At 40.2% G+C, this 27369-nt stretch overlaps 1 protein-coding gene across 2 annotated transcripts in view; it reads left to right on the forward strand.

Annotated features, from left to right (window-relative positions):
* Positions 1–5325: 5325 nt before the first annotated feature.
* Positions 5326–27369, forward strand: part of PLD1 (phospholipase D1) — a gene marked incomplete at its 5' end in the record, with an annotated part of 110745 nt that continues 88701 nt past the window's right edge. For both annotated transcript variants that reach the window (XM_079705601.1, XM_079705602.1), the window contains 8 exons: positions 5326–5485; positions 5733–5860; positions 9867–10012; positions 10251–10356; positions 12087–12152; positions 16424–16482; positions 17495–17587; positions 25382–25534. In XM_079705601.1, the coding sequence (XP_079561727.1) occupies positions 5326–5485; positions 5733–5860; positions 9867–10012; positions 10251–10356; positions 12087–12152; positions 16424–16482; positions 17495–17587; positions 25382–25534 (911 nt within the window). The remainder of the gene's footprint in view (positions 5486–5732; positions 5861–9866; positions 10013–10250; positions 10357–12086; positions 12153–16423; positions 16483–17494; positions 17588–25381; positions 25535–27369) is intronic.

A 27369-nucleotide genomic window follows, 5' to 3' on the forward strand; every position in this document is an offset into this window, starting at 1 on the left:
CTCTACACCGATGACATTTAATTATCTATTCAAGGCTCATGATAAGCCCTCCAGCGATATTTGTGGAACCGATGTTCTCTTTAAAAAATTCAAAGATCCAAGTAAACATTGAGTCGGTTGTTTTTTTTTTTTTTTTGATATGTTACTTTCTCAAAATATATAAACTGGAATGTAAAATATGATAATATCATTTACTTTATTCAAAGTCAGCTAAACTCCAAAAATAATTATCCAAGGCTTACTATGTCACTGGAGATTGAGTTTAGTACTTGAAAACACATTTATGATTTTTGCATTTCAGGGAGCATCAGATCAGTTCTGTACAAATCACTGCTGTATAATATGTTTGGGGGAGGTTACGTAGTATGGATCTGCCAATTAATTTCATCAAAATGAAAAATGGGAAGACAAGAAATTCCCATGACTCAGTTTGGTTTTAAATGATCTAATTATAATTCATTTCATATTCATACATTATGATTTTTGGTTTAGAAATCCATTGCATTTATTTCCCTTGGTAAGCAAGCATCACATATTGAAAAAAATATGGGGGAAACTTTCTAACTTATGTTAGAAAGGGAAGCAAGAAGTGAATCACAGTCATCTTCACAAAATGAAAGTTGAGGGGTTTTTTTTTTGTTATTATTGTTCCTTTTTGAATTGTTTTATTCTAAGACTATGTGAAGAAGTAAAAGTGTCCATCCGTCCTGCCACCCCCAGTTCCACCTCCGGCTGGTTAAAGAGCCAGACTTTGGAGTCAGATCAAGCAGGGTGAGGTCCAACTCTATCACTTCCAGGCATGTGGCCCTGGACAAGTTGCCCACGCTCTCTAAACCTCTCATCTTGAAAATGGAGGTAACAATAAGACCCAGCTCCTAAGGTAGTTGTGAGGAGTCAATGAGATCATGAGATTAATCTCTTAGTATAGTGCCTGGCAGATAGTACATATTCAGCAAATATTAGCTAATGCTAATATTTATTTTAATGTTAATAGTTATAGTTGATATTATTATTCTTGTATTTGGCTAAGGCAATGTTTATGCATGTATCTGGGAAGGAAAATATCTGCTCCCTTTGATGTTCTGCTTCCCAATCATGTTGAAAATTAAGATCAGAAGAAAATTCTAAATTTCTCTGACTTCACCAGTAAATAACTGGAGGTAATTAAATATTCCCTGCAGAGAATTTTAATTCTAGTATTTAACCCCAGAAAAAAACAAAGCGTATTTACTTCCCGGATACAGATGCAAATGGAAATAAAACACAGCTGCTGTTATTGCTCCATGGGCACCGTCTCTACTTGGTACCAAAAGAGATAATGATCCTGCAGTATAATTTTATAAGGAGGTAACAAAATCAATTACACTATCTCAAGTGTAAACACTGAAAGGCCTTATCCCATTGCTGGTTAAGATAGGCTGTAACCGTGACAGCTGCTCACCGACCATTATATATTATTTTAGATGAAAGAAAACATGGACTAATAAATTATGATTTGACAACATAAGAGTGTTGGTGGCCTTACAGCTTCATATTCAAGAATGAAACCAGCAATACACTTGTTGGATGAAAAGTCAACACAAAGCAACCATGCACTCAAGTGAAGGCAGTGATGGACAAATAATTTGGTTCATTTCCCATTAATAAAAATGTTAAGGTCTTCACAAAAGCATAAACAAATCTGCAAAGCCTTTGAGTCAACTGAAGTTCCATGTAACCTTATGAAATATTATGAACCATAAAAATAAAAGGCTAAGATAAAGTTTAGGATGCTGTCAGGATATGTTGTTTCCTTAATTGTAATGACAGTGGAGCCAGTAGGATCCTTTCAAAGGGTGATGATTAAAGAGTAACTATTGTTATGGAACTTCAACTTCATATAAATGATCAATTTATAGACATTCAAGCCCACAAAATAAAATCAATAATTACGAACATCTATAACCAAGGCCATGAGATTTCAGAGCCAGACAAATCTGCTTTATAAATTCAACACTGACACAACTGGAGTGACCTTGGACAAGTTATTTAACTAAATAATCAAAGTTTTGAATGCAGATAATTCAGAATAATCATAAGTACCAAGTAGGATCATTGTGGGTACTAAATAACATAACTGAGCTCAAATGGTGCTTAGCACATAGTAAACACTTGAGGATAAATGATAAGAGGATTCCTTTCTCTTTCTTTTCTCACTCTTCCTTAAGCTTTTCACAAATTTATATCCTTCTGTTCTCCTGATCTGAAATAGGATTTTTTTTAGCTTGATCCAATGACTCTGTACTATTTATTCCAATTAGCTTGCAACGTATAAATTACTCTGTTCTCTGTATATCTTAAATTCAACATGCATTTTTAACATTAACACTCAGTCCAAAAGGAAAGTCATTTGGAGTAACCCTTGTTTTCCTTTGCTATGCTGAGAAAGTCGACTGAGTTAGCCATTAGACTGTTTAATCAATGGAAAATACCTAATGTCTTGACAAATTCACAAGCAGCAATGATATGATGTAATTTCTTACTTGTTTTTCCTTGTTTCATTTCCTCTAAGTTTTTCATTACCTTGTATTTTAAATAAACCCTGGCTCATAGTTGGCATCTAATAAGTATTTGTTGAACTGAGAGGGAAGGAAATAAATCTTTTAATTATGACAATGGCTCCATGAGAATGAATCCATGAATATGAATTCATATGAAAAACTACTTCAGTTAATTTCTTGGGTTAGGAGAAGGGTTAACTTGATTACATTATAAGGGGAAGCTGAACAATTTATAGCATCTTTTATTTACATTTAGTGTTTTAGTGTTAAAGGGACCCTAGAGATGAAATGGCTCAGCCTCCTTAATTTATAGAGGAGGAAACCAGAGCCCTGGGTTTAAACGGCTGAGCTGCAAGAAGAATTCATTTCTTTTTCTTTGCATTTGAGTCAGCTTCTAAAGGAACTTGCTCAAGGGCACTGGTTTTACTAAAACTTCCATCTATTCTAGGGGCACTTACATATCCACAAAAAATATACAGAAGATAAAGACCATGGTTAAGAACATCAGCTTTTGGGTCAGAGAGACCTGGTTTCAAATCCCTTCTCCATCACTTACTAGTTATGTGACCTTGGACAGATTGTCCAAAGTATTCATCAAATTACCTGATCTCTCCATGCTTCAGTTTCCTTATCTATAAAGAGGGGATGACAAACCCTGTCTTCTTCAAAATGGAAATAACAAACCTTCATAGATTTATTATTGATAATAAATGTGATAAGGTATATAAAGGTTTATCACCAAGCCAGGTGATAGTAAGCAATCAGTACACATTAACTGTTATTATAAAATGAATTAGAAGTGGGAGAGAAAGTTGAAGGGAAGTGATATAGGCGAGGCTGGTCCTATATTTTGCTAATAGGAGGCCACAAATCTGGCTCCAAGCTTCCTTATAGCCAACATGGGGGAGGGAACGTGATTGACTACACAGTTCACAGAGAGGTTAGACATACTGATTTTACATGCCTGGCCAAACCAGAACCTCCCTCCTCTACTCTGATCTTTGTATTTCCATACAATTTCTCTTTCTACCACACATGTTAGTATAGGTTTAAGAGACTTGTTGAGTTACAATAGGGCTCCCCAAGTCTGCCCAAGACTCTGTCCTAGCATTTCTCACAGAGACCAGCCCACCCCTGCTTCTTGATAGCACCTGTAGGAGAGAACCCAGCTAAGTGTCTTCTGCTCAACACATGCCATTCTCAGGAAGGCCAAGACCGTGGAGGAGGCCAGGGATGAATCTGGGGTCATGTAGCTTATCTCCATCACCTACATCAGGCACTCCTTAATCACGGGAACCAGTGTCTTTACATACTCACTCATTCCATCTCACAGTGAGTAGGTGGTGGATGCTCTGTAAATGTTTGTGATTTGCAGTAATAAATGAACGTATGTGGAGGAATTACTGGTACGGAAGCCCTCGCATTTTTGGGTCTGGTTTTAACGGAGAGATTAGTTCAGCCTGTACCGATTTTTCAGCCAACTCCAGTGACAGCATTCAAGGCTTAAATCTTGGTATTTTAAATGAAAAATAAAATCTCTGTCGACTCTTCTTTCCTGGGTTCTGATGTGTAATGACCTGTGTTATTAAATGTCAGAATGAAATAGAACCAGTTTTCCTAAAAAAGGAGAGAAGTGTAGTTCTTGCACTTCTGGTATCTTTCAGAATAGGTATACTAATTGGTTACCTTCCAGGACAGGTACGTCACTATAACTCACGTACAGTCATGGCCAAATCTCATATCTCAAAAAGATAGTATACGCTTTGCTGGGGATATCACCTATAGGGGAAATGTAGAAAGGTTATGCTACATAAAAATACTTTTTAAATCTGCATCTTGAAATTATTGTAAAATACCCTAAATTTTCTGTAGAAAATATTCAGTTGCTTATTTTAGCTGGTATTCTTTCTTTCCATGTATTTGTAAGAGTCAAGAATCAATTCCTTTTCTCTGGATAACGATTCCCAAACCCATCTACCTTGAGTCTCTCCTCACTTACCCAAGTTAATAAAATCGGATGAAAGATAATATTGGCATTTAGTCAATGTGGTGTGTCTTTTTCTTGCTTGTTTTCTTACTTGAGTTACAAGTAAGTATCTCATTCCAATTTAATTTACAAGCTAGGAATCCTTTAAATGTTAAACTGGAAAATAAATTAAAAGGTTGTTTGAGGTAACTGGGGCTCACATAGAGCTAGTTGACTTGTTTCCTTAGGCTATACCTAAGCCTGGATTTAAATAGTAAAATAGGGTTTTTGGGTTTTAAAAAAATTAATCTCTATTGGAGTATAGTTAATTTACAATGCTGTGTTAGTTTCAGGTGTTTAGCAAATCAGTTATACATATACATATAGCCACTCTTTTTTAGATTCTGTTCCCATATAGGTCATTACAGAGTATTGAGTAGAGTTCCCTGTGCTATAGAGTAGGTCCTTATTAGTTATCTATTTTATACATAGTAGTGTGTATACATCAATCCCAATCTCCCAATTTATCCTTTCCCTCCCCTTTTCCCCCTTGGTAGCCATAAGTTTGTTTCCTACATCTGTGACTCTATTTCTGTATTGTAAATAAGTTCATTTGTACCATTTTTTTAGATTCCACATATAAGCAATATCATGTGTTTGTCTTTCTCTGTCTGACTTACTTCACTCAGTATGACAATCTCTAGGTCCATCCATGTCGCTGCAAATGGCATTATTTCGTTCTTTTTTCTATTTGACCAAAATAATAAGTCTAGTAACCCTTTTCTTCTTTCCTTTGCTTTTACCCTGTCTTAAGCCAACATGTCACTGAAAGATGAGCCAAGAGTAAATACCTCTGCACTGCAGAAAATTGCTGCTGACATGAGTAATTTGATAGAAAATCTGGACACGCGGGAGCTCCACTTTGAGGGAGAGGAGGTGGACTACGATGTGTCTCCCAGCGATCCCAGGATACAGGAAGGTAACGACTGATGGTCTGAGCGAGGAGAAGAGAGTTTATCACGGTTGCTTGGCAGAGCACAGATTTGAAATAACCAGCAGATAGATGATTGATCATCCTTGCTGATGTTACAACACTGAGCTCATTTTCATTAGCTGTTTTCTTGTTGTAGCATGTTATGATTCTTAAAAAAGATGCCTGTAAAAGGCCAGTTATGCTAATATCATTGTATTCTTGCAATAACTTTGTTTACTTATTTATTTTTTAGTGTATATCCCTTTCTCTGCTATTTATAAGACTCAAGGATTTAAGGAGCCTAATACACAGACGTATCTCTCCGGCTGTCCAATAAAAGTTCAAGTTCTGGAAGTGGAGCGCTTAACATCTACAAAAAGGGTCAGAGCATTTATGGACTCAACTTGTATTCATCAGTATATATGATTTAACACATTGCCTTGCATTTTCCTTCCTCCTAGCTATGACTATGCTTTTAACTTTCGGTTTGTGTTTTCGTTTATCACTTCTGAGTGCTCATCACCTCTCAAGTTTTTGCATCCTTCTCATTTGCATCCTTATTCTTATACATCTGTTTCCCCATTCTGGAAAATGCCTTTTTAAAAAGTCACTTAAGGCAGATTATAAGTTTAATAAATTGTGAAGTGCCTCTCCTAGTCCTCCTCTCTCCCCAGTTTTCTGTTCAGTGTGGACTCAAGAGGCATTGCTCTTCCACCTAGAATGCCAGTTATAAGCCAAGGAAAAGTTTAGCTTGCCTAATGCTTGTTCAGCAAGAAAATAATGATACTACCTGGCTCTTGAAAGAAACAAAGCCAGGAGGCTGCACTGGCCAGTGCCATTGCCCAGAAGTGCTGCTGAGAGAATTCTGCTGGCATACTCTGCCCCTCTGACTTGTTTCTAACACCATCCCTTAAGCTTCACTCACGTTTTCTCTTTAAGCTCTGGAAAGGCATCGGGAGTAGAGTTTTCATCAAGCAAACCTGCATTCTTTTGAAAGGGATTGGACTAGGAGAAGCTGTTAGGGTAGCTGCGTTTGCTCTGTTACTGACTGGATTTCACACTTGTCAAGTCTGAGGGTAGAGAACATTGATGCAGGCTGGTGGCCTTTGTCCGTTCGGGTTAAGCTCTGGCCCTGGCAGAGTAAGGCAGCCATTGGCTCCTGCCTCGGGGGAAGTGTAGAATAATCTCTCTGCCGGGGGCAGGCTCTGGAGGGTGGCACGTGCTGCCCGCTTCCTGATGATTTTGCCTCGCGCTCTGTCCTGACCTACCTGTGCATATCCCGACTCCTAGTTTACAGCCATCTCGGTATTCAGCTTTCCTTCAGGCTCTTCCTATGAGTTGGGTCCATATCTCCCTGATACACCACTGAACATAACCTACCAAGAAATGTCTCTAAAATGACCTTTGCCTTCTTATTTCGCCTACCAGCATTTAGATTGAGAGGTGATAACATGTGGAGGTTAAATGCACAGACTCCAGAGCCAGACCACATGGTTTAATTCCTGTCTTTGCATTGTGACCCTCAGCCATTTACTTAAACTCTCTGTTTCTCAGTTTCCTCATCTGAATAATAGGTATCATAGGACACACCTGTTAGGTTTGTTATGAGGATTTAATAATAATAATACATAGTATAATATAAGAATATTATATATTATATTATACAAGTATATACTGTATAATACTATGTATTATTATTATTACTAGGTATCTGCTAATGTTATTTATAAAGATAAATATTTAAGCCACCAAACCAGGGACTTCTCTGCTCATACTCTTCTGTTAGTCAAGTGAGTTTAGTTCTGTTCTTTTTTTATATATATTAAGATTTCTCCTTTGGATCCTAATTTTTAAAGTATAGTTGATTTACAATATTATATTAATTTCAAGTTCTGTTTTAAATCTTAGTCTGTGTAGGAAAGCTAAGCAGCTTCCTTATCCTACTTAGTGTTTAGTTTACTAAGAAATATGAACTAAATTCATGCAGTTTGAATGTGATTCCAGGTAAATAAAAATGACACTTTTCTAATGATTGAATGCATTCTATGTGCCGGCTCATGGTTAGGCCTTTCTCTTTTCACTCTCATGACAACCCTGAGGGACATATGTTGCCCCCCCGCCTCCCCAGCAGATCTCCCACTTGCCCCTCCCACTCCTCCTCCCACCCTTCTCCACCCTGTGCTCTGTCCCCGCAAGGCTTCCTTGCCTTTGTCTTCTGGCAGGGTTCAGGTAGTGGAGAGCCCAGACTGGGGCTACCGTGGGCTGGCTGTGTCCCTTGACCAAAGGCATCCTCCCCACAAGGCAGCCTCTTTACATGGCTTTCTCCTTCCTACTCCAGCACCTGGTCTTGCCTCTTGTCCCTTTGGAACTGGGGATGACTTCCTGAGTCCCAGGTAACTGTCCTCACATTGTGGTTTCCTTGCTCTTATCACACCTTCATGGGCAGTCCCTTTATTAAAAGTTCTCACACTATTCCAGTTCCAAAAAATTCCAGTAATTCTGCTGGGATATTATATATACCAAGAAGTGATGCTTGGCTAAGGCTTCATAGCTGGTAGGCTGCACTACAGTGTTTCAGGCCTTTAAAATCTTCAAAAAGGATGGGACAGGCTGTTTCCATTGCCCCACACTGCCTTAGAATTGCTAAGAAGTTTAGTGTCCAAAATTCTGGGTTTATGTGTGAAGGATAAAACTTGGCACTTACAATGTTTTTTAAGTATTCAGTTTTCTTAGATTGGGAATATAATCCTAGGATATGGGGCAGCTTGTTTAACTTGTATAATTTTTCTTATTTATTTGGCTTGTCTTAAACTGAGCAGTTTTCACTTGAATGCAGAGTTTCTGGCCACTCTGAGTTCTCCTGCACCCTTCTCTGTGAAACATGATGCAGGATGATGCCTGTAATGTTGGCCAAGGTGAAAGACGGCATATAATATTAGACCCCAGAACTGGGTTTTTTCGACTTCTGGTTATAGTAACTGTCATGGATCCCAAATAGAGGCAAAGCAAGAGCTGGATTTGAATATTTACTAGTGATATGTTTGGATTCCAGGTTTAAGAGCACAAGTTACATTGATTCTCGTGCTCATTTTTATATACTACATCTACACAGCGTGGTCCATGCTTTAGAAGTTTGCAAAATATACCAAACATCAGTAATGATTGGCAGGGCTTCCCTGGTGGTGCACTGGTTGAGAGTCCACCTGCCAATGCAGGGGACACGGGTTTGTGCCCTGGTCCGGGAAGATCCCACATGCCACGGAGTGGCTGGGCCCGTGAGCCATGGCCGCTGAGCCTGCGCATCTGGAGCCTGTGCTCTCCAACGGGAGAGGCCACAACAGTGAGAGGCCCGCGTACCGCAAAAAATAATAATAATAATAAATAAATAATAATAATGATTGGCAGCAGCCCAGGAATCACCCGTGGGGTTGCTGACACCAAAGCCTGGATAAGCTAGTAAAGTAGGAGACATTTACTTTCTTTCACCCCCAACATTTATCAATACCTGTGGCGCCTCAATCTCCCATCAGGGGCCAGTGCCCTCTAGGTGGTCCAGTGTCCACTACCCTCCCCTATCCTCCACACACCATGGGAATTTCTCCACAATCTCCTGTGCTTTATAAATATCCCTCCATCTCCTGACAGTTTCCACAAAATCAAAGCTTGTATCCCCCAGGTCTGTTAGCTCTTCTGATTGAAATAATTCACTAGTCACTAAGATATATTTGTGTTTTAGTAAGAAATATTTTAAAAATTTTAAGTGGAAATTCATTCTAGTTAAGTAGTTGGGGAAATATTTTGTGTGTAGGAAGATCTTTTGCTTTTTTCCCTCTAATCATCCTGTACCTTCCTAGTCACTGGTGTTGCTCCAGGACAGGGAGACGTTATAGACGAGGATGGACCTTGCAAGGCTTTTCAGAAGGAGAGGGCATTCGTGTCTTTTGTGAAGAGCTGAAGTGGGATAAGAATGACAGTGGAAGTCATTTCCTCCAGCTTCCCTCTCACCCCCTCCGTTGTCTGTTCACTGCTTGTACTTTTGGACAATCCCCTGATGGCTGATTAGGGCTTTCACTCATTGTCTCTTCTACCTGGTTTCTTGTTTCAAGGGTGTGTGTGTCTGTGTATGTGTATGTGAAACAATAGGACTGGTGGGGGTTTGCCTTTGGTGTGACTCAAGAGTTTGTCTTATGTATATCGTAAGATGAATATTTAAGAGCATGTTACTTCTGTCATCAGTCGTTTTGGAAAACCATTTGCTTCAGTACTTATACAGAATAAGTAGGCTGTATTTAAAGATACATCCATGTTACTTATTACTTAGCTATTGAGAGATTTTGGAATTTTTGTTGTTATCTGAACTATCAACCATTTTTATTTATCACTATAGGTACCAAGCATCAATCTTTACACTATTGAATTAACACATGGGGAATTTAAATGGCAAGTTAAGAGGAAGTTCAAGCACTTCCAAGAACTTCACAGAGAGCTGCTCAAGTACAAAGCCTTTATCCGAATCCCCATTCCCACCAGAAGGTAACTGTCCCAGAATTAATTATAAAGTTGTCCCAGTATACAAGTTGGATTGAAAGAATATTTTATTCATGTTATTGGTTAGTCCATTGTTGGTGGATATTTTTTTATCAAATAGGCTCTTCTAAAAATAAGCTATCTCCTGAAAGATGCTATGACAGTCATGGTTTAAAGAATAATCTAATAAATGTTTGCATTGTGTGTGTGTGTGTGTCTGTGTTTGTGTGTCTCTGTGTCTTAGACACACATTTAGAAGACGGAATGTCAAAGAAGAGCCTCGAGAGATGCCAAGTTTGCCGCGTTCATCTGAAAACATGATCCAAGAAGAACAGTTCTTTGGTAGAAGGGTGAGTCCTTTCGCTCTTCTGTTGTTCTGAACATACTTCTGCAGTGCTGTAGAAACATGGCATCTACTGAGGGGTGAGGTGGGCCTGGATGCAACTTCTCTCACCTGCTGATCCATCACCCAGGCTGGTTTAGTTTTTCTGGAACTAGTTAGGTAACCCCGTCTTCCCCGAGCCACTCTGGCCCTGGGGAGGTTGCATTTTCCCAGAAGGGGAAGAGTGTTCTATGTCAGGAGTGACTTTATGTGGAAGCTGCCTACCCCTCAGAAACCTTTTTGGGTTCATTGTGAGGCAGGATTGAGCTCATCATTGAGGGCTTTGAGATCTACTCTTTTTTTTTTTTTTTTTTTTTTTGCGGTACGCTGGCCTCTCACTGCTGTGGCCTCTTCCATTGCGGAGCACAGGCTCCGGATGCGCAGGCTCAGCAGCCATGGCTCACGAGCCCAGCCGCTCCACAGCATGTGGGATCTTCCCAGACCGGGGCACAAACCCGTGTCCCCTGCATCGGCAGGTGGACTCTCAACCACTGCACCACCAGGGAAGCCCTGAGATCTACTCTTTTAAAATAATCTATTTCCATATATTTGCTTCAGAATTTGTAGTGGCTTCTATGGGCACTATGGGCAATATGGAGGTTCCTTAAAAAATCTAAAAATAGAGCTACCATATGACCCTGCAATCCCACTCCTGGGCATATAACAAGAGAAAACCATAATTAGAAAAGATACATGCACCCCAGTGTTCATTGCAGCATTATTTACAATAGCTAAGACATGGAAGCAACCTAAATGTCCATCGACAGATGAATGGATAAAGATATGTTATATACATACTATGGAATATTACTCAGCCTTAAAAAAAGAATGAAATAATGCCATTTGAAACAACATGGATGGACTTAGAGATATCATAATAAGCAAAGTAAGCCAGAGAAAGAAAAATATCATATAATATTGCTTATATGTGGAATCTAAAAGAAAGATTCAGATGAACTTATATACAAAACAGAAATAGACTCACAGACATAGAAAACAAATTTATGGTTACCAAGGGGAAAAGTGGGGGGAGGGATAAATTAAGAGTTTGTATATTAACATATACACACTACTATATATAAAATAGATAACCAACAAAAACCTACTGTATAGCACAGGGAACTATATTCAATATTTTATAATAACCTATAAGGGAAAAGAATCTGAGAAAAATAGATATGTATGTATGTATGTATAACTGAATCACTTTGCTGTACACCTGAAACTAACACAGTATTGTGAATCGACTATACTTCAATTAAAATAAATAAGTAAAAATAAAAAAAGAATTTGTAGTGGCTTGTTCTAAATATATGTAAGTATCATTCCCAAACTATAGATGGGACAGTTAGAGTCTCAGAAGAGTAGGACAAAGTACAGACACGTACAACAGTAGAACAGAAACCTCAGGACGGGGGACACTTCTGCCCACACTGATTCAGTGATCCGGTACTGCATAGGGCAGAAGATTAATTCACTTTTTACCAGAAAATTAACACATAAATGTCAGTTCTGTTTTGTAATCTGAAACTTTTATGTTCTGAGAGGGATGTATTCAGGGTTCCTTGTCCAATGAAAACATTAATAAATAATTAAATAAGTTACAGAAGTTAAGATGGAACAGTCATGTCATTTGTCACTGTTTACATTTTCCCCTAAGTATGATGATATCTCTAATGTAAAATATTTGCATTACAGAAACAACTAGAGGATTACTTGACAAAATTACTAAAAATGCCCATGTATAGAATCTATCATGCAACAGTAAGTACTATTCAGTGATTTAAATTTTGAAATAATTTATAAAACTGTAAAGCTAAATTTTAGATCATTTTATTAACACAAGTGCTTGTATTCACTTCTGCATTATTCCTTGGGTTAAACTAAATGAAATGAATCCAAAATTGATTTGTCAGCAAGGATCCAGTATATGAGGATGCTGATTTTTAAATATCAAATATAACTTAATTAATATGTCTATAACAACAGATTTAAATGAACTTGAAATGCTACTACAGGCTAGATTATCTAGAAATCAACCTCCTTCTCTCCTCAGGCTTCCAGAATAATGCCGAAAAGCGTTTCTAATGCTGAAGAAAAAACATTGAGTAGTAGGTGATGAAAACAGTTGAGCAGAGTGGAATACCCAAAGATTATACAGAGCATACTGTGATTGCCATCTGATTGGCCTGTGAGCCTGTAAAAGGCTTGTCTTTTCACGTGTAAGTGAGAAGCATGGGAAAAGCTAAGGAGAGAAAAACCTCTAGAGAATTCAGAGAAAAGAGAAGAGAGGTGGTGAGGCTTGGAAGCAGCTGCAGGGACTTAAGTTTGGGAGGCACGTGGCTGGCAAGCAGGAGGAAGTGGGCTTTACAGAAGGCATCAGAGCACAGGGAGATCAGCTCGGTGCTTTGTGACCGCCTGGAGGGGTGGGATGGGGAGGGTGGGAGGGAGGGAGATGCATGAGGGAGGGGATGTGGGAACAGATGTATATGTATGACTGATTCACTTTGTTATAAAGCAGAAACTAATAAAAAAAAAAAAAAAAAGAAAGAAAACAATGAGCTCTGCCTTCTTAGAGGCCCTTGAGGCCTGGGGCAGGGGTAGGGGCGTGGTGGTGGTGTTAAAGGGTTAGCCTTCAATTATCCAAAGGTTCAGATAACTGAGAGGGCACTGCATTATTATATTCTGTGCCTGTGTATGTATACACCGTATTGCTGTGGAGGTTGAATATGTGTGTATGGTATGTGTGCAGAACTTCAGAGTAGCTGCAGTTATGATTCGGCCTCTAGTTTAGAGAATGGCATGCACACATGAACAGAAAGAGGGAAGCCTACTGTATTTAGGAGAGGAAGCAAGAGTGCCTTGACTCTTGGGAGTTTTTTGGTGCCTCGCTGCCCTATTGCTGCCTGCCTATGTGTTAATGGATGCTGGGCATGCACCTAGCTGGTCCTCTTTACACACAAATGACCTGGGGCCGGGCCACAGCCCACCTGCTGCAGCAGCTTGCACTGTGATGTTCCATTGACTTAAAGGACCTTCTGTGGTTTCATAATCCTGGAGAAGACTTTTCTCAGGGAAACCAGCAATTTGGATCCAACCAGAGAACCTCAAGAGAAGGCTGATGGGAAGGATTTCTTCCTTTCTAGGACTCAGGAATGTGCATCTTTGAAAGAACATAACGAATAAGGATATTACTTCTATTATTACTAAAAATGCTGCTTCCTGTCATATTCTCTGAAATCAGACATGCTGTTTTCTTTGATAGAGAATTATTTAAATGCTTGCTAGTACCAGCATGCAATAATTTTCCATTTGTTTTACTTTCCTGCCTGCCTGTGACTTGGCTTTAATATTTCTTTTGGCCCTTGAACGGTACTTGCTGAGTTTAGTCTTCTTTTTCTGCGTGCCTTTCTATATTTCGGAGTCTAATGTTGATTTTAAAATGTTTACATTTTTTCAAAATGTTCATTTTAATTTCTTTTCCAATTATAAAAATCTTTTAAAAGTTGAGCCATATTGTATTTAGATATTCCAGAGTGTCTTCTAAACATTTCCTTTGGAAGAGAAAACCTGGTTTAAACTGACTGAATATATGTTACTTCTTATTTTTTATTTTATTTTATTTTTTGCCGCACTGCGCAGCTTGCAGGATCTTAGTTCCCTGACCAGGGATTGAACCCAGTGCCACGGCAGTGAAAGCACTGAGTCCTAACCACTGTACTGCCAAGGAATCCCTCTTTTTTGGTGGCTACTTAGATTATTCTCCCTAACAGCAGAATTCTCCAAAATGCTTCAAGCATGGGATACAATTTGATCTGTCTTAATTTTCTAACGTTATTTTCCTCTCACACTAATTATAATTTGTCCCAGAGACTAGATTTGCAGGCCTCTGTCTCATATTTGAGAAATTAGATTGGCATCTGTGTGTCTCCTTTGATAATTGTGAGACATATTAAAACTTCTGTCTGCAAAAAACATATTAAAAGTTATTTTTATATAATCACATATAATTAACTTATATTTTATAAGTGTAAAGCGAGCCCCCAGTAATTTCTAGGGTCCGTTATTACCCCTCAGGTTTGTTACTTGTCCCTTTGGCATGGGAACACTTTGCTTCCCTGTTTCCCTAACATTTAAATGTGCCTTTCATGAGTTCCATTGGAAAGAAAAAAGATATTGATTAGTACAGTATTCAGAGATCAATAAGCCCTATGGATTATTATCAGGCTAAATTGATCTTTAAATTCTTATTCCTGAGAATCACCTGCCCAAATGGAGAATGGAATTCTTATCCCTGAAGATGCATGGAGAAGTTTGGACAATACAATATTATATTTCAAATTGTATTATTTAGGATTGCTTCTAAATTGGCTTTGCCACATTTTTTTTCAATTCCATAAATCTGTATTAGAACATATATTGCCAAAGATTTTTTTTCTATGTAATAGGACTAGTTCTTCCTCCAAATTTCTCTTTAGTAAACCATTAGGATAAATTTAAATTTTATCTTAATACACAACTTTAAATTTTCTGCATTGCTAATGTGTACCTTTTTATTTAGATGAAATTCTTTACATTTAGCAATTTTGGTATGATATTCTGAAGTTATCGTTTCTGAATTAGTTCAAAGAATATTTCTGTTGTCAGCTATTTGATAAGAGCTATGTGCATAAGAAAATATCCAGGTAATAGATAAGTGGTTTCCCTGATGTTTGCTTTTCATTTCCTATTCTTCCATTCAACTAGTCTCTGACTTTGCATAATTTAGTTACACCTCTGTAGTAGTTTCTGCCAGTGTAAACTGGGTTAGTATTTTTCTCTCTGCTCCTTAGAGATAAAATGAGAACTTATGGCTTAGGATCTTGAGACATTTTGGATTCTGTGGCTTAAAGTCTGTGGTATCACTTCTAATAACCTATGTATTTCTATATTTTCTGATTAGAAAGCAGTTCCACAAATCAGATTTTAAAAATGTATGGCACCAAATTACCATGTTTTATATAAGAAATAAAATGTAAAGACCTTGACTTTCAAAATCCTTATAAAAAATACTATGTGAGGATATGTTTGATTTGGGGTTTTTAAAGATATTTAAATCCCTTTGAATTTCAAAGACTTCTTCAAATAACCCTAAGAAAGAAAACTAAGCATTTAATTGGACTTCACAAGTACTGACAGCTTTGAGAGGTGTGTAATTTTTCTTACAAGGTTAATACTAGAGAGTCCCAATCACGTATACAAAACTTCAAAGGAAAATTATGTTTCATTTTCTTTTTTTATTTTATTTTATTATTTTTTTTTTTTGCGGCACGCGGGCCCCCCACCGCCGCGGCCCCTCCCGCCACGGAGCACAGGCTCTGAACGCGCAGGCCCAGCGGCCACGGCCCACGGGCCCAGCCGCTCCGCGGCACGCGGGACACCCCCCCCCGGACTGGGACACGAACCTGCGCCCCCCGCACTGGCAGGCGGACCCCCAACCACCGCGCCACCAGGGAAGCCCTGTTATGTTTCATTTTATTAATCCCATTTACAAGCCCAGATCAAGTGTCGTTTCCTCTGTGATGTCACATTATCTGGGAAGTGGTCACCCTCTCCCTATAACTCTGTAACTTTATAACTACTTTTCCATGTAACTGTTATGGTTCTTCCCATAGAACTTGGTTGATGTGGAGTGTTTTCCATGTCTGGTCTCCCCTTTGCCTCCTAATGCCAGGAGCGTATCTTTTTCGTCTTTGATTTTCTGTTAAGGCTGTTATTGCCATGGTCTACTGCCATTGGTAGATCTCTCCATGAACTTTTTGAGCATTTGTCTCTTCATCTTAGAGCACACATCACTTTCTTGATTGTATTAATTGTGTATATGCTTCTAAAATATACTCTTTCAGGGCAATACCATTGTTATTGATCTGTGTCATCTGTTGAGTACCCCAGACGTGTTTATACATGAAGGTACCTAATAATATCTTTCTGAATGCATAAATTTCCCCCCCTCTTTTTTTTGCTTTCTAAAGTTTGGATTTTTGGCCTCTTTTCAGACAGAATTCCTTGATATAAGCCAGCTGTCCTTCATCCATGATTTGGGACCAAAGGGCATGTAAGTTCCAGTGTCGGATCTCTAAGGAGAAGTGTGAAAAGTTGATGAGCATTAACAGTTGATTTTTTAACATTTGCCAAGGTGATAGAGCTCACCTGGCTTCACTGATAGCTGCTTTTCTTCCCAACAGAGTTAGAGCAACTGAGGGACCTATTCATACAAAACAGAGTATCTTGCTACTTTAAACAAGGGTGTCAACTGCTCCACTCTCCTCCTCTAACCCCACAGTAGGGGTGTTTAACAGAGGTAGCAAATATGATGTATGGGAGAATGCCTTAAAAATCAAATTACAAGATCCCTTCTTTTAATCACTTATACTAAAAATAATACTGTATAAAATGTATGCCAAGTAACAGGATTGAAATTTACTTAATGATTATTTTCCTTCATAATATGAGAGCCTGATATTACGAAGAGCTTAACTTTTGTAGTAAAGAGCATTGTTAGCAGCTGTTTTAATTTTTGTTTGTTTAGCCATTATTATTCTTCTTTCTTTTCACATCTTTCAAAACCAGGATATTTTTTCTTCCAAAGTATCGATAATAGCTTTGCTCTGCTTCTTTGGCCTGGCTTTGTACCAGAACTGTAGGTGAAGGGATGTGGAATCTGTGGGTGAGCATCTCCAGTGGTCTCAACAGCAGCTGAACCTTCCCCATGCAGGCATTTAGCAACGTGTGGGGTCTTTTTCAGGCTGTCACAGTGACTGGAGGGGACGCTCAGCATTTAGAGCCAGAAGCTGGAATGCTTAAGGTCCTGCAGTGTGTGTAACAGAATTATGCTGCCCCCAGTGCCAACAGGCCTGCATCTGACCAGAGTACTTTAAAAGATTAGCTGCTGGAGTACTCAGCCTAGTAAACATAGCATTGAGCTAGTTGACAGTGAAAGAGGGAAAACTGGGGAGGAAAGACACGGGAGAATGAAACGGTATATTTAGTCCTAAGTTGTGAGGCTGTATCAGCGAAGTGTGAGCTGGAAGCTTGAAGATGATGGGTTAACTTGATGTCTCTTTCAGAGAAGGTATGATAATGAAAAGATCCGGTGGACACAGAATACCAGGCTTGAACTGCTGTGGTCAGGGAAGGGCCTGCTACCGGTGGTCCAGAAGGTAGGACCTGAGAGTTTTCTGTGTTTGTTTTAATAAACTGAGTACTTAGGGAGTTTTTATATACTAGTTTTCAGTGATAAATCTTTGAAAGTCATGGCAGAGCAAATTTTAAATTAAGTTCCAGGTTTCAGCTCTATTTAAACATTCTACTCAAACTTGGACTTGTAAGCAGAGTGTGCCAATTACATACATAAAGACCTAGTGGGCCATAGAATTCAAAAATTGCTCAGCCTGGTCTTCCCTGATGGCGCAGTGGTTGAGAGTCTGCCTGCCGATGCAGTGGACACAGGTTCGTGCCCCGGTCCAGGAAGATCCCACGTGCCGTGGAGCGGCTGGGCCCGTGAGCCATGGCCGCTGAGCCTGCGCGTCCGGAGCCTGTGCTCCGCAACGGGAGAGGCCACAACAGTGAGAGGCCCGCGTACCGCAAAAAAAAAAAAAAAAAAAAAAAATTGCTCAGCCAAAGAACATAGTGGCCAATAAGCACAAGTAAATATGCTCAACATCACTAGTCATTAGGGTAATGTAAATCAAAACCACAGTGATATACAACTTCATACCCACTAGGATGGCTATGATAAAAAAAGATGGACGATAGCAAGTGTTCACAAGGATGTAGAGAAATTGGAACCCTCATACATTGCTGGTGCATCATGTGAAATGATGCACCCACTTTGGAAAACAGTGCGGTAGTTCCTCAAAATGTTAAACATACAGTTACCATATGCCCCAGCAAATCCACTCCTAGCTATTTCCAAAGAGAATGGAAAAAATATGTCTATATTAAAACTTATACGTGAATGTTCATAGCAGCATTATTCAGAGTAGCTGTACATTAAAATATAAGCTAAAAAGATAAAAACTGGTCAGAGTTCAGGGATAATTTTAGTTATATCTGTGAGAATGTATATTATAGTAAGTGTGATATAGACCTATGTCCTGTCTGACTAAAGACTCCTTGTGGAGCAGTATTCTTATCTGATTCTTATCTGTTCCTCAAAGCATTTATCACAATGTTTTGAACATAATAGATGATAGCTACTTTTTCCAATAATAATTTACTGGAATTGTGAAAAATATTAAGAACTATATGTTATTTCTCTAACCTTGAAAAAGATATATGAACTCATGTGTAAAAATGAAATTGAGCTATGTGTGGGTTAAAAATACACGAACTTATAACTAGAATCCACCTTTAAATCTACCTTTATTTCAGATACACTGCCAGCAAAAAATACCATTAAGTTGAGCTCTTATTTTCTGAGTTTTGAAAGGATAGAAGGAAAAGATCAAGAGATTTGGCTAGAGAAAACGGAAAATTTCTGTGTTACAAAAAATGTTTTTACTAAAATAAACAGGGAAACAATAGACTAGAAAATATTTGCTCTCAAATAAACTTCTGTAACTTATATAGGGACACTTGGGGTATAAGTAACATCACAGGGTATTCAGAGACTCCCACTTGAAGTATCTTCCCACCCCCAATTGTACAAAACCCAGGGGAACACCAAATGCCAAGCCAGGAGAGGAACAGAGTATAAGCCAGCCTGCTTCTGCCCTTGCTTTCTGCCCCACATCATGCCTCTCTGGGAGGCAGAACTTCCCAGCCCACTGGGGCCCTGGTACAGATTCCTCCTGCCTACTCCTCCTCAGTCACCAACTTTGCCTAAGGTTGCTGCTGAGTGCCAAGTACGGATTTCAGACTGCAAGACTTTGACTGAAGTCTTGCTCTGAACAGAGCAGGCTGGAAGCATTCGCAGCCCCCAGGAACAGCCCTCAGCCAAGAGCTGGAGGGAGTCCAGCCCTTTCACCCCTCGGGTGGGGTGATTCTGCGGCAAGCTCTGTACCGTCTCCTGGAGTTCCCCAGCAGATATGCAGCCCAATTGCCCACAGAAAGTGCGTGAAAACACATCCTTGATGGCTCCCTTCCTGCTCTTCCTTCCCGTCCTTCCCTTCCTGTGCTTCCTATTAAGCTCCCTAATAAGTCCCTTTACAAACTTCTTTCACTTACATCCTTGTCTCAGAGCTGACTTATGGAGCAACCCAACCTAAGACATCTACCCAAGAAATGGAAGCCTTGGGCTTCCCTGGTGGCGCAGTGGTTGAGAGTCTGCCTGCCGATGCAGGGGACACGGGTTCGTGCCCCGGTCCGGGAAGATCCCACATGCCGCGGAGCGGCTGGGCCCGTGAGCCATGGCCGCGGAGCCTGCGCGTCCGGAGCCTGTGCTCCACAACGGGAGAGGCCACAACAGTGAGAGGCCCGTGTACCGCAAAAAAAAAAAAAAAAAAAAAGAAAAAGAAATGGAAGCCTTGATCTGGTCCCTTTTGTCATTTATTGAGTGCCTAATGTTTGCCAGGCTGTATTCTAGCCACTGTGAGAACAGTGGTGAACAAGACAAGGCCCCTGCCCTCACAGAGCTCTATTGGAGGGGAACGCAGGCAGGAGAAGCTGACAAGCAATGTGAACGACATCAACGCAAGTGGTGATCAGAGCTTTGAAGGAAAAAGAAGGCAATGGGATAATGAGGGACTTGAGGACCGCAGATGGCAACTTTAGCTCTGGGAGCCAAGGAACTGATGTTTGAGTTTAACCTCTATGAGAAGGGGCAGCCCAAAAAGATGGGGGGGAAGACTTTGTTATATGAAGGAAATACACCTCCCCGACTTTTAAAGTCTGGATTATATCAGACTTCAACCAGGACAATCTAAAAAGATACGATCCTCCCAGGAATGAAATGTGTCATCATTTTAAGTTGTGTAAATCTTTCCATGAAGCTTGAAGCCTTGGTTCCATATGAATAAGTATTTCCTGAGTCACATTCGTGGGGTATAAACTGTCAGTACCAAATAAAGATGATAAGGTATAGCTGACAAAATTTGTTTCAAAAATTTCCCACACTAGAAGGCTATTGGTGTCTAAATGGGAGTTTACTTTTAAGGGCAACACTCGGTCATAACTCTCTTTGTTATTTTTGTATCCATAAGAAACCATTCTGATTGCTTTATATATTCTATATTGACAAATTGCCATAAGGCAAACAAGGCAATCAAACTTTCAGTCAAGTCTCTTAGTGACCTTGTCTCAGGCACAAGTAGAAAGAAAAAAAAATGGCAAACACAGCAAACATTTCTTCCCACAATTTAAAACATCTACTTAAACAGCACATCCTATTGATGGACTAGATGATGTTTCTTATCTCAAATAATGTCTTAAAAGAAAGAGATAAATAGTTTTTAACACATTTAGCATTTACTTTACTGAACTGTGTGCTATACCAAGAATTACAATTTTTAGACAGTGACAGTGTCTAAATGATTTCATTTACTCTCTGGGGCCCATTTGTACAGCCATTATTTAGGCAAAAGGAATGCTTTGCCTGAAGACTTGCTCTCGGCCCTGGGAAGATACCAGTGGACGTGACACACATTCCCTGCTCTCAAGGCTCTCATTTTCTAGTGGAGGAGAGACAATAAACAAGCAGACATAAATAGTTCCAGATAGTGATAAGGGCTATGAAGAAGCTAAACAGGATGGAGTAGTGGGTGGGATGGGAGCCCGGGAAAGCCTCCCTGTGGAGGAATGTTTAAACCAAAGGTTGGTGGATAGGAAGGGACTGCCCATGGGAGGATCTGGAAGAAATAATTTCTGGGTGAGGAATAGCAAACGTGGAAGCCCAAAGAACAAGTTTAGCAAGTCTCGGGACCAGTGCGACCACCGTGGTGGGAGTGAAGGGGAGGAGACGAGGCTGAGAAGGTGATGTCTGGCTCATGTGGGTCTCTCTGTATCTTAATGACACGGCAAGTAGTAGCACAGGTGGTCACATCTTGTTAGAACAGACCATAATCTCACGTTATGTTTAGAACAAGAGTACTCATAAAAGCTCATGTATATTGGTGCCAGGCATTGTGTTAAGCAATGTCCATGAATCATCTCAGTGATTCCTCACAGACACTTATGAGCTGGGCATTATTGTTGTCCTCATTTTATGGATTTAGACCTCAGGCTCAGTTACCCAAGTTCACACAAGTGCACAAGTGGCAAAACCAGAATTGGAGCCCAGGGAGGCTGACTTCAAGGCAGATGCTTAGTCCCTGAGCAGCAGGGACTGACCCCCTGAAGGCTGCTTGATGGATTCCTTTCTTGATGCATAGTCTCCTGTTAAAGAAAAACATCTGTTGACAAAGAGAGAAAGGGCAGAAACCAGAAAAGGTTTAATGAATGGCATAATTAAGAAGAGCTTTAAATAAAGGCCAGGCATCAATTCACCTTATATCTAATGACTGTTGTAGAGAGCAACTCATCATTGTCAAAAGGGAAACCATTATCTTTGGCCTTCAACTTTCAAAATCCAGCAGTCGCTACTAAACTGTTCTGTATTTCCAGGCTGCCACATCTTGGACTTTCTTTCTCAGTGTGACAAACCTGCCAGCTGTGGTTTTCAAAGCCTGTGGCTCCTTCCCCATCAGCAATATAGCACACCGGTGCTCTGGCCTGTGCCCTGCTGTCTGCTCTCTATCTTGCATTGAAAGTCAAGCTGGGAAAAGGGACTGTAGCTAAAGAAGGACCTTTATCAGATATGTGATCCAGCTACTCTCTTTTACCCTTGACCAACTCTTTATCAACAGGCAGCTACATGTCTGGACTCATAACTCAGCCCCATCAGAATGCCTGAGTTACCATGTGATATCATGGCCTTGGCATTTATATTGAGCAGAGTTATGAGAATTCTTATAAAACATAAATTTCTGCATTTGCTGAAAATTATTGAGAATGTTACCCATTAATATTGTTCAATTGCCTTATTAGGTTCCAAGTGAGAAACTTCCTTTGGAATTTAGTTTTTTGGTGGGCGACCTCTTTATTTCCTTAATTTATTCATTTGATAAGAAAAACCAGGAAGGGACTTCCCTGGTGGCACAGTGGTTAAGAATCCGCCTGCCAGGGCAGGGACATGGGTTCGAGCCCTGGTCCGGGAAGATCCCACATGCCGTAGAACAACTAAGCCCGTGTAGCACAACTACTGAGCCTGCACTCTATAGCCCGCGAGCCACAACTACTGAAGCCTGCGCACCTGGAGCCCATGCTCTGCAACAAGAGAAGCCACCGCAATGAGATGCCCATGCACCGCAACAAAGAATGGCCCCTGTTCGCCGTGACTAGAGAAAGCCTGCGTGCAGCAACAAAGACCCAACGCAGCCAAAAATAAATAAATAAATTTATTAAAAAAAGAAGGAAAAACCAGGAAGCTCAAACCCACATTGGCATGCCATCATCATAATTATATTAGTGTTGTGGTTAGGTATTTGCTTTCTGTGACGTTGATATTTTTCCTTTTATTAACCATAGCACATGTATGTCCTTTACTGTGTTATCCTGAATCCATCCCACGCCCTTTTATTGGAAAGGAGACAGCCTATATATTAAAAAACAAATGAATTAAATGAAACCATGTGGAAATCAATGTAGATCTGTCTACATTAAATCGCAAATTAGAGAGCCACTAAAATGTAATGTGGTTAGCAATTTCAGTAATGATTTGTTATACATTTCTTTTAAATGCTGAGTTCACATGTTACGTTTACAGTATTAGTTAATTTATGTTCAGGTATCTGGCCTTACCTACTTCATAATGTGCTTTACGTTGCCTAGTGTGTGATATAATACTCCCATTGTTACTTTATTTAGTTATAGACCGATTCATTTGATCACTATACAGTCTCAGGTGGATATGATGTTGTTAGGTGCAGCTTGACAAAGTTGCCATTTGTTTTCACTTCAAATCAGTCCCACCCTTTCTCTCGCTCTTGCCACTGTCAGTGTCACGCCTATCATCTGCGTCCTGACTACGTAAGGTGAGGTCCTAACCACAGCATCCCCTTCGAGTCTTGTTAGAATGCAGAATCTCAGGCCCCGCCCCAGGCCTACCGAATCAGAATCTGCATTTTAACAGGATCCCCTGGTGATGCATATTCACAGTGAAGTGGTGAGAAGCACTGTTCTCTGTTACTACAGCAGCTTGCTAACCTGCTACAGGACATCCTTCTTTATCCTTAAGACCTTTCTTTCTAAAATATAGTTCCCATGATTTATTGTCCCAATGCCTTGCCAGGGCAGGAGGATTCCCTTATTTAAAAGGCATCTGGGTGTTTTGTTTTGTTTTGTTTTGGTTTGGTTTTTTTGTGGTACGCGGGCCTCTCACTGTTGTGGCCTCTCCCGTCGCAGAGCACAGGCTCTGGACGGGCAAGCTCGGCGGCCATGGCTCATGGGCCCAGCTGCTCCACGGCATGTGGGGTCTTCCTGGACCGGGGCACGAACCCGTGTCCCCTGCATCGGCAGGCAGACTCTCAACCACTGCGCCACCAGGGAAGCCCCATCTGGGTGTTTTTTTAGAAACACAGATTGTCCGGCCTTTTTAATGGATCTGTGGTAGGGCCTAGGAATCTACCGTTTTTTTAACGAGCATCTCAAGAGATTCTGATGATCAGGCAAGTTTAGAAAAAACTGGTTCCATGATGTAAAGTCATCCTCCTTCGCATGGCCTTCAGACCCTCCTCAAAGTGGCCTTTGCCTGTTCCCCACGCCCACCCCACCTACCTTCACTGTCCATTTTCTCATATTACACCTCCTGAAACCCCAGCCTCCCCAAACTTTCTTCCAATACAGGCAGCATTCCCACACGTTAGAGCCTTTGCTAACTTCCCTCCATACGGGATGTACACCTTGAACCCTTTGGGCTCTATGTGATGGGCTTCTTCCTGGCCTCCCTCAGACACTAGCTCTTTGGGAGAATGCCACTAGCTCATTCTCCTAGTGAGAACTAAGGACTCCCTCCTCCTTACACACATCACTTTTCGCTTTTTTCCTCTAGTACCTATCCATTCAGCCTAGAATTGTCATCATGCCCCACTAGCCTAATAAGCTCCTTTGAGAACATGTCTGATTTATCTTTGTGTTGTTTCTACCTCTGCCCAAACTCCCAGTTTATCACTGTACTTTTGCATCATGAGGCTCTTAAATAGATATTGATTGAATGCAGATATACTTTTGAGAGACCGTGTTCCACTGAGCATCATTTATTAATGGTCCTTAAAGCCACCAATAATTTGAAATGAACAATATGTAGATTATTGGATGCTTACTGGATTTTTTTGAAAGGGGGATTTTACTTATCCAGAGACTCACTGGCCTCTTTTTTTTTTTTTTTTTTTTTTTGCGGTACACGGGCCCCTCACTGTTGTGGCCTCTCCCGTTGCGGAGCACAGACTCCGGACGCGCAGGCTCAGCGGCCATGGCTCACGGGCCCAGCCGCTCCGCGGCATGTGGGATCTTCCCGGACCGGGGCACGAACCCGTGTCCCCTGCATCGGCAGGCGGACTCTCAACCACACTGCGCCACCACGGAAGCCGCTCATTGGCCTCTTTTATGGTGGTTTGTTTTAGCAAACACCAACCCATTCCACTTTTCGAACAACTATGGCGCCTGCTTTGCATCCTATTAGCGCTGCCTGCCCATATCAGGGGCATTCTTCCAGGATTTGCTATTAGTGTTTAAAGAGCTAATGAATTGTTTGGAATTGCTTGGTGCCAGTACTTCTCAAAAAAACATAATAGGAAGATTTTTTATTGTTTTTTGTTTTATAGTGTTTTCATATTTTTTTTAAAATAGATCCCTTGTGTAAAAAATAAAATTATGTTTACTGTCTGCTAGAGTGTTTACTTCAGATGTGTCATAATAATTTGTTCTTTTTGTTTCAGTAATTCAGTACAACTTTAAAAATACTTATTTCCTTCTTACAGGTGGTTGATAGTAAAAGATTCCTTTTTACTATATATGAAACCAGACAGTGGTGCTATTGCCTTCGTCCTGCTGGTAGATAAAGAATTCAGAGTTACGGTGGGAAAGAAGGAGACGGAGACAAAATATGGACTCCGAATTGATAACCTTTCAAGGTACAAATTGGAAATATTTTTAAAAGATTTCTCTAAAAACAGAGTTTTTCTCCCAACCTTAAGTGAAGAAGATGGTAAAATAATTTAGATGTTAGAAAATTGTTATTTAGAACTCATTCTCAATCAGAAGTGATGAAACTACTTTTCTTTTTGTATATTTTTAAGATGTAAATTACATATGTACACAGTCAGAATAAATGATCCCATGTGTTGCTACGTCCCTGATTTAATAAAATATATGCCTATTTTAACAAAATTGACTACACAATAATACCAATTTACCAAACAGATGAGTAATAATTCATATTTTTAAAAAGTAAAATTTTACTTTATAAATTGATATCCTTTTATTAACAAAACATGTAAAAAGTGATTTGATTAGAAAAATTCTGTTTACATACAGATTTTAAGAAAGATACCTTGAAGGATACTCAACTGTACATTTACTATAGATTTTATTAGCGAGTGTGTGTGTGTGTTGATAAATGTTTGTTTCTGGAAGACTGTAGTTATCCAATATATGTGTGTCTTTATATATACATCTGTCTCTATAAAGTTCAGCCTCATGTATATAAATACTTATAGATATACATTTCTCTATACACACTGACATTAAATATATATATATATATATAATATAAATATGCTACTCTTAGTAATATGTTTGCATGTGTGTTTGTGTGTGTGAAAATAAGTGTTGAACTTCCTGATCTCTGACAATAGAAGGTTCAGGATTGGTTATTGGAAATGTAGTGGTGCTGCCAATAACCTCCCTCCTGGGAATCCCTGGTGGTCCAGGGGTTAGGACTCTGTGCTCTCAGCTCTCACTGCCCAGGGCCCAGCTTCAATACCTGGTCAGGGAACAAAAATCCCACAAGCCGCGTGGCACGGCCAACAAACAAACAATCAATCAAAGAAAAAACACCCCACCTCTCTCCTGGTACTGTACTTTCCTGTTTTCTGGGGGACCGTGGAAATCAGGCCACAATTCTCATTGGTCGCTATAACAGTTACTTACTGGCCGTCTTATCTCCATCTCCTATCCTCACTCACTTGCACACCCTTGCCAAATGAATCCATACAGATCCAGGTTTCATCTGCTTCCTCCCTGGTGTAAGTGGTCCTCCTCATTGTATCAAACAAGCCTAAGTTCCTCCATTTACAACCTGAGGCCTTTTATCTCTCTGCCTTTATTAGCAACCCCTCCCTAATACAGCCTTTCAGTTCTATGGAGACGGTTCTCTTCACCATCCCTTCTCACACATTTTTAAATTCCTCTTCACCTTTCTTCTTCCTATCTCCATGTTTGGAATGGTTATTTTTTTTCTTCTTCACTCTGGCTCACATCCTGTGATAAGACCGCTGTTTGTCACTATCTCTTCTACAATATCTGTTGCTCATAACTGGTTTTCAGAGGCATTTCAACTCAGTTGGAGTAGTACTAGCATGTTGGCTCAAGCCCAGGCCCTTTCCATGCCCTCCTGACCTGCCCGCAGAGTCCTGTGTCAGCCCTGCGGCGGCAGATGGAGAATGCCTCACTGCTCCCAGCGCCACCACGTCTCACCTCGCCCCTCGCCACCCCCCAGACAAAAGCCAAGCATCAATGTTAGGATGTTTGGACATCCCTAATCTTTATAAATAATCATTCTGTGGTCTGTGAATATAGCCCCTCCCCTGCTTCTCATCAGGATCATTGCATTTCCCCCCAAAGGCAAACTCTCCCTCCTCACTCACAGGGCTTTTATACTGAGGTGGGTTTCTCCCTAAATGGCAGGGAGACCGCTGGCTCCAACACCTTGTTTTCTCTGAATTTCAAATTTGGATAACTTACTTCC

This window comes from Hyperoodon ampullatus, assembly GCF_949752795.1.
Source record: "Hyperoodon ampullatus genome assembly, chromosome: 5".
Taxonomy (NCBI): domain Eukaryota; kingdom Metazoa; phylum Chordata; class Mammalia; order Artiodactyla; family Ziphiidae; genus Hyperoodon; species Hyperoodon ampullatus.